This window comes from Trichechus manatus, unplaced genomic scaffold (genome assembly GCF_000243295.1).
Source record: "Trichechus manatus latirostris isolate Lorelei unplaced genomic scaffold, TriManLat1.0 scaffold00090, whole genome shotgun sequence".
In the NCBI taxonomy this organism is placed as follows: Eukaryota; Metazoa; Chordata; class Mammalia; order Sirenia; family Trichechidae; genus Trichechus; species Trichechus manatus.
In genome coordinates, this window is record NW_004444026.1 from 235,692 (window position 1) to 243,806 (window position 8,115).

The window sequence follows — 8,115 nt, forward strand, 5'->3', positions numbered from 1 at the left end:
TAAAAATGCCTATTTTGCAATTGTTGGATACACTGTTCTGTATATTAAGTAGGCCATGTTAGTTAAACACGTTCAAATCTCTCACTTTGATTATTTTTTTAATTTCTCTTTTTTGTACTGTCAATTTGTGCTTCATAGATGTTGAAGCTATATTTAAAATGTCATAAAGATGTAATAATTTCATATTAATATAACTCCCTCTTATATTGGCCTTTTGCATTATTATATATTCTTCTTTATCTCTACTAATGCTTTTCGTGTTAAAGTCTACATTGTATATTAGCAAATCTATATCAGCTTTCTTTGGTATAAAGTTCCCATGGTAATATTTTTTCATCTTTTACTTTTAACCTGTACATACTTTAAAATGTGACTTTTGTAAGCAGCATGTATTTGAGAATTTTTTCCAAGTCTTAGGATCTTTGTTGTTTGATTGATTACAGACCATCAGATTATAACATAACAAGATAGTAATGCAACTGAAAATATAACAATGGCCTTTATAATCATGGCTCTATATTTATTGTTGTATTATAATCTTTTCTTATCTCAACAGAATTAGTGGGTGAAAAGTTCAAAAACAAGAATATGTAACATAAAAACTCGTAAACATGCATTTCTTACAAATAAATTATCTTTTTATATTTGGATATATATATTTTTTGTTTTCTTTTTAGATTAAAAACGCAATGTGCAGTTTCTGAACTCCAGGCAATGCAGGTGGTTTTATTTTTTTCCAGTTTTTCTGTCCATTGCAGATAGTACCACTGGGAGAATGAATAGAGGGGAGAAAGTCACCTGTATGACGAATCAAGTTAAATTATGGTTAAATCAACAAATAGCATGAAGGTCAGAAAATTATTGTGAAATAAACTATTACGTAATTTATTTTTTAACAGACATTTTGAATACACAAATAGTAAAGGCTTAAACTATTAGAAAAAAAATTAAAAGATACTGCAAGACATTCTAAAAACTTAGCATATGAAAACTGAAATGTTATTTATAGTTTTACAATGTCTATGATAAAATTTACAATATTGAAATATATTCTCCAATTTATTTTTTTGTTATGACAGGTAAGCTATATGACAATCATTAATATATATTATTTATATTTCTCTAATACATTAAATTCTCATTCTCTCCCTCTTCCTCTGCCTCTCCCTGAAATTATTTGACACTCACTTTGACATCATGGACTCTCTGCAGTCTCTTTGGGTTCACTCTCACTTTCAATTTGCCTATATATTTAAAAATTAAAATAATCAATTAAAATTATATTTTCTTAAATATTGTTCTACAAAACTCTGTACTGTCTATGGATATTGCAACCATATTGAATTCTTACCCAACATTAGGGAGCAGCCACTACTTAAGAATATTCTACCACTGAGAACACCTCTCACCTGGTAATCAAGATTAACAATCCACCTCCTTTGTAACCCCAGATATGAGAAAAAGTACGGTAACATAAGTTTACTGGAAAATAAACTGAGCCCATGTTCACGTTCATAACATTATTAATTAAATATCTTTCAACATTTTTGCCATCTATCTTCTTTCCAATTCTTTTTTATTATTAATTTTATTAGCTATTCCTTCCCTCCAGAAAAATATCTGGTATCAGTTTAACCAAAATAAAGTATATCCAAAGTTCCCTGAATATATTTCAGTGTTAACTGCAGTATGTTAACTATTTTACATGTTACATATGATTTAGGCAAGTTCATGTAAACTTTTCAGAGTTTCTATGAAATATATACCATTTCATTCATATTCTTATTAATTTAACTAAGCATTTTAATGAAGCTCAATTAATTTTTAGCAAAATGGAGGACACAGAACAAAACTCAAAGGCAGAAATTATTTTATAGAAATTCCCATGAAGAGCAGTAAACCATTTTAATATTTGTTTTTATTCTTGAAACATAATTTCAGATATTTCCATTTTTTTTAAAAAATTTATTTGTTATACATATTCTATATATAACACATGGCTATAGCCTAGATTTTTCAGTTTTATATATTGATTTTTAGCATATTCCACCTCTGATACCTACGTCTCAAAGTATTTATCTGTAAAAAAGGTTAAACTGCTCTCCTGGATTTTCCTGTGACCTTTAATAAAATAATATGTACAAATTCTTTGCAATCTATAAATATTAAAAAGTAAAATAATAAAGATTAATACATATTTGGTAACTAATGCTAAGTAATTTAAAAAAAAAAAACAACCTGTTGCCGTTGAGTGCATTCTGACTCATAGCGACCCTGTAGGACAGAGTAGGACTGCTCCATAGGGTTTCCAAGGAGCACCTGGTGGATTTGAACGACCGACCTTTTGGTTAACAGCCAAATTCTTAACTGCTGCTCCACCAGGGCTCCAAGTAATAAAAGGAGACAGATAAACTTCAATTAAAACCAGTTCCACTTAATGTTACCCCAAGAGAGTCCTAGTTGTTGTAAGATTTAAATTGCTGGCCTTTAAAAAATTCTATTCATTATTTATTAATCATTAAATACTAAATTTCCATATAAAGAGAAAAATGAAATCTGAATTATTACTAGTTACATACATGTTATTTATTAAGCAGGTACTATGTATGCCAATAAACTGTAAACGTAATAAATAGGAAATATAAAATCAATATACTCATCGCTTGTATAGTCCTCTGATCTCCATTTTTTTCTTTGGACATTAACTTTTACCAGTACACCAATCAGTACACAGAGAATAATGAAAAAGGGAACAAGCAAGTAAAATGGCCATTTCGTAGGTTTAGCACGGTAATCATACTCAATGTAGCGCCTGTCTAGGAAACAAAACGCCAGAGATTTGAAAGCAATCACCCACGGTCAGGTCAGAGTTAAATTTTATTTTCATGACAAAGGACCTGGTGGTGCCCTTTAATGTAACAACCAAAAAAGCCGAACCCACTGTCATCCAGTTTATTCTGACTTATAGCGACTCCTACAGGACAGAGTAGAACTGCCCCCACAGGGTTTCCAGGGCTGTATATCTTTAAGGAAGCAGATTGCCACGTCTTTCTTCGGCAGAGCACCTGGTAAGTTAGAACCAGTGACCTTTTGCTTAGTAGTCGAGCACTTAACCACTGCGCCACCAAGACTCCTTACAGCATTACAGCACTCGAAAAAAAGTAAACATATTCATTTACTTTATTTCAAATTTCGAATTTACAAATTGAGAAAATAATGTAATAAAAATATACACGGCCTTTCTTAAATAAAGCTGCCCAGTAACTTCCGCCATCTCTGGCGCAGGCGCAGCAACAGGCCCATGGGTGCTGCAGTCTATTCTGTCCAAATTACACTCAAGGCTCTCACTGTGATGCACGCCTCATAAAATGTTTGGAGTCGTCCTAACACAGCAGTGAACTAATTGTGCGAGATTAAAACAGTAATCATTTCTTAAATATGTGAGTATTTTCTACAGCACACATACTCTGGAAAGATCAGTATCAACTTGTTTACTTGATATTTAGTTTGTTTTCACAATATTTTAGTCAAATTAATTTTTTAACGCATATCGAATTTGGTGCCTCATTAAGCCTAGCACTGCCAGGCAGCCGGCCAAATATAGCCCGCTCCTTAACCCGGAGCTGCCATAACCAGGAATATAGTATAGGAAGGAGCCCTGGTGGCACAATTGGTTGGTTAAGCGCTGGGCTGCTAGCGGTCGGTGGTTATCTACCCAGCTGGCTCTGCAGGAGAAAAGACATGCAGATCTGCTCCCCTAAAGATTACAGCCTAGAAAACCCCATGGGGCAGTTCTACTGTGTCATATAGGGTCACTACGAGTTGGCATCAACTCCCCAGCACACAACATTAAAATAAAATATTTAAACTATTTTATAATTTATAATTAACATGTTTTTATATGAAGTATGTCAGTTTACAGAGTAAGTACAGAGAGCCTTTTTTAACTCCTACATAGTATTTGTATCCCCTGCTTTTTTACTGAAGACTTTGTTTCCAGTAGTCTCTTTTCAAGACTGTCTAATAATATAGATGAGAAAAAATTAAAGATTGAATTTTTTTTCTAATACTCCATTTTTAGTTAATGATTATGGTACATATCATAAAAATTTTAGTTAAGTCCACATTATCTTTTCTTTTATTGCATTGATAGGTATGTTCACGTCTTACCTAGCCTGCTTATTATCCCAAGGTCATGAAGAAATTTCCCTATTATTTCCTTCTAGATTTATAGTTTTAGCTTCTACATTTAGATTTATGATCAATGTCATATTAAGTGTTAAGCATGTTGGGATTTGGAGGTTCAGTTGGTCCTATGTGAATATCCAGTTGAGTACAAGGTTTTGAATGGACCTTCCTTCCCTCATTGAACTAGCTCTGTACTTTTACTAAAAAGTCAATTAACCATATATTAGTGGGTATATTGCTAAACTCACTATTCAAATCCATTGATCTATTTGTGTATCTATCCTTACAGTGTAAAGCTTAAAATTAGGGCTCAATATCATATGCTGCCTTGACATTTGGTGGAGCTCTGGTTGACTCAGTGCTTAAGAGCTCGGCTGCTAACCAAAAGGTCAGCAGTTTGAGTCCACCCACTGCTCCTTGGAAAACCTATGGGGCAGTTCTACTGTCCTGTAGGGTCGCTATGATTTGGAATCTACTCGATGGCAACAGGTTTGGTTTGGTTTGGATTTGACATCTGGTAAAATCAAAAGGCCCCTGAATGACCTAATTGCAACTTCTCCTCCTCATTTTGTTCCCATGTGTAAGGTCCCCTAGCCAAACAACCAGGTGCGGTTCCTGCTTACTCCTGAGTAGTGAGTTTCAGTTCCCTGTTACCCTGCACGGTTATTCAAACAAGCCAGTCACATCCTCATGCAGGAATAAAGGGGCACCCCACCCTCTTGATACTACAAAGCCTGCCTCTCACAGCCCTGGTTATTATTTCACTTTGCACCTGAGTGCAACGCCCATGTGACTGCTTGGCATGTGGTTCCTCCTTCAGCAGAGAGTTAGTATCTGTCACTAATAAACTGTTGTTAATCACTTTTTGCAGCGTCATTTGCATGTATTCAGCCATCTCCATAACCCTAAGGCAAGAGTCTCCCCTATTCACCAATGAGGTGAATGGGAGGACGTTAAAAACAATCCTTTACCAATGCTACATTATCTTGATTAATGTAACTATATACTAAATCTTGAAGGCAAGTAGAGTAAGTTCTCCTTGGTTCTTTTTTCAGGATTGTTTTTGACTATTCTAGGTACTTCTATGTATATTTTAGAATCAAGTCATTTCTTTTAAAATTGCATGCTTTTATAATTGGTATTTTTTTTAGATTTAATTTGGTGAGAATTGACATCTTAACAATATTAAGTGTTCCAATAAATAGACAGGATATATTTCTCCATTTATTTGGATATTTCACATTTCTTTTCATCTTTTGTTAAATTTATTCTTAATATTTTGTATTTTTATAGTATTGTCAATGATATTTATTTCACGTTGACTTCCTTTCACCATTGCTATTATAATAGCAATACAACTGATTTTTGTATGTTTCCTCTGAAGTTTCAAAAGATAATATTTCTAGAAGTGTATTTTATAGATTCCTTATGATTTTCTATCTAATAATATGCACATAAAGACAGCTTTAGTTCATCCTTTTTAATCTTTATGCTCTTTATTTCTTGTTCTTTCCTTACTGAACTGGCTAGACCCTACTGTAAAATGTTGAATAGATGTGGTGGGAACAGATTTTATATTTCATCATAACATATCATATTAGCTTCAAGTTATTTTTATTATTGATGTTCTTTATCAGATTGAAGTTCTTCTGTTAGTAGTTTGCCGATTTTTTTTTAGTCTCATGAATGATATTAAATTTTGTCAAATGATTTTTCTGAATAAAATGAGACAATAATATTTTATTGATTTGGTGAATTGCAGTGATTGACATTCAAATATTAAAAGTCTTACATACCTAGAATTAATTGGTCTGGATGATAACCTTTTAATATCTATTTAATTATGTATACATATATATAATAATAATATAGTAATTATATAATATTTTATTAAGGACTTTTGCATCTATATTCCTGAAGGATATAGCTCAGAAATTTTCTTTTTTTAAAATTTTTAATTTCCTTGTCTAGCTTTGGTATAAGCGTTATGTTATTCTCATAAAATGAGCTGATACAGTTTATCCCACACTGATTTTAAAGTGTTATTTCTCCCTTAAAATATTTGAGGGAATTCACCTGTGAAGCCATCTGGAACTATAGTTTCTTTGTTGTTTGTTTTTTGTTGTTGGAGGTTTATCTTAATTAAACCCACAGATCCAAGAAGTTTTGGCTTCTGGCTTCTTGGTTCTACTCTTTGATTTACACTTCCTTTTCCGTAAGGAATAACTCTTTTCAAAGCTGAGTAGCTTTATTGGCCTGCTTCCTGCCTGTAATTAATTGAGGGTCAAAAGAACATTACGCATTGTCTTGATCATCTTCAGTCCAAGTTGATATAATTTCTTTAAAAAGGTTTGGCTTTCTTGTGTGTTATATTTAAAATGGACCCATTAGACAAAGGCCACACCCACAAATCTCTGTGGCTTTTGATAAGCTATAGAGAAACCTTTATGTATAATGGGCCCTGGTGATGCTGCTATGGTATATCCTATTTATGATTCTTAATAGTGTTACTGTTTGAGAGTTTTTATGTGTGTGGCATTCCCATAAATTACTGAGAAGGCCTTTTGTCTAGATGAGAGGTATCACCTTAAGTTTCTTCTGATGTTTTAACACAGGAGTTTACAATCATATGCTTGCCTTATCTTTATCTTTGGCATTTTAATTTGGCATTTGGCCATTTCTTAATTTAAGACCCTTTTGCTGAGAAAGACAAGAAATGAGAATCAGTTTCATTTTTAAACAAACAAATCGTAGCTCTTTTATACTTGTTCTATATTCTACCTGAAAATTGAACTATTCCTTCATTAATTATCACTGTCTTATATTTTATTGTGGATAACTTAGACAAGTCAGTTGGTACTTTTTTGTAATCTACCAAGAAATCTGGCCAGCCAGAAACATGAGCTCTGTTTTCTACATTACTACAGGCAACAGTGATGCCAAACAATCTACCGCTTCATACTAAATGTCCCCTTTCTCTAACTTCTAATTACATGTTTTTAACTGTCCTCGAAGACCTTATCAACAGTCTTCTCAACACAATGTCAATATATACTAACAATCTTCAGTAGTTTTCCAGCTTCCACTCACCATTCAGTTCCCAAATTAACGCCACATATTTTAGATTCCTGTTAGAGAAACCAACCACTCTGGTTATCAAATTATTTCTGTTATACATTACTGTGTAAGAAAATACCCCAGAGCTCAGTAATTTAAAAGAATCACTTCATTTTGCTCACAGTTTTGTGGGTCATGAGTTTGGGAAGGGCTTATTTGGGTGATTGTATTTTTGTGTCTCAGTGTAGTCAAATTTTATACGTAAGTGTTGATTTGCAACAGGATGGGTGTTCCAGGGATGAGAGTTCCAAGAGTAAGATCATGGCAGTCCCAGATTGTCACTTCTGCCACATTTATTGGCCAATCATATTAATGAGACCAACCCGGATTCTAGAAAAGGAATACTTTATACTGCTTGTTGGGGAATGGCATGGGTGTGCATTGGCAGAAGCAATTAACACAGCCAGCCTAAAGATAATGTATTGCAGGCAGATTTGTTACTACTAAAATGGAAGTTATCTTAATAATGCATTAAATTTATCATAATTTTTTAATATTATGATTTGTTGTTGAGAATATACACAGCAGAACATACACTAATTCAATAATTTCTATATGTACAATTCAGTGACACTGATTACATTTAGTTGTGCAACCATTCGCATCCTCCTTTTCTGAGTTGTTCCTCCCCCACTAACATAAATTCACTGCCACCTAAGTTTCCTATCTAATCTTTCGAGTTGCCGTTGTCAATATGACACCATATAGATAATTCTTAAAGGAGCACAATGCTCAAGGCAGACTCTCTTTACTAATTAAGCCAAACTATTGTTTAGTTTTAAGAAGACTTCAGGGGAGATATATATATAT

At 33.2% G+C, this 8,115-nt stretch overlaps 1 protein-coding gene across 1 annotated transcript in view; it reads right to left on the reverse strand.

Moving 5' to 3' along the window:
* Window positions 1–429: 429 nt before the first annotated feature.
* ADAM2 (ADAM metallopeptidase domain 2) overlaps window positions 430–8,115 on the reverse strand; it is a 236,309-nt gene continuing 228,623 nt past the window's right edge. The window contains exons 18-20 of the mRNA XM_004382138.2: window positions 2,657–2,816; window positions 1,189–1,244; window positions 430–798 (exon numbers count right to left, since the gene is read on the reverse strand). Coding sequence (XP_004382195.1) covers window positions 1,196–1,244; window positions 2,657–2,816 — 209 coding nt within the window. The 3' untranslated portion in view covers window positions 430–798; window positions 1,189–1,195. The remainder of the gene's footprint in view (window positions 799–1,188; window positions 1,245–2,656; window positions 2,817–8,115) is intronic.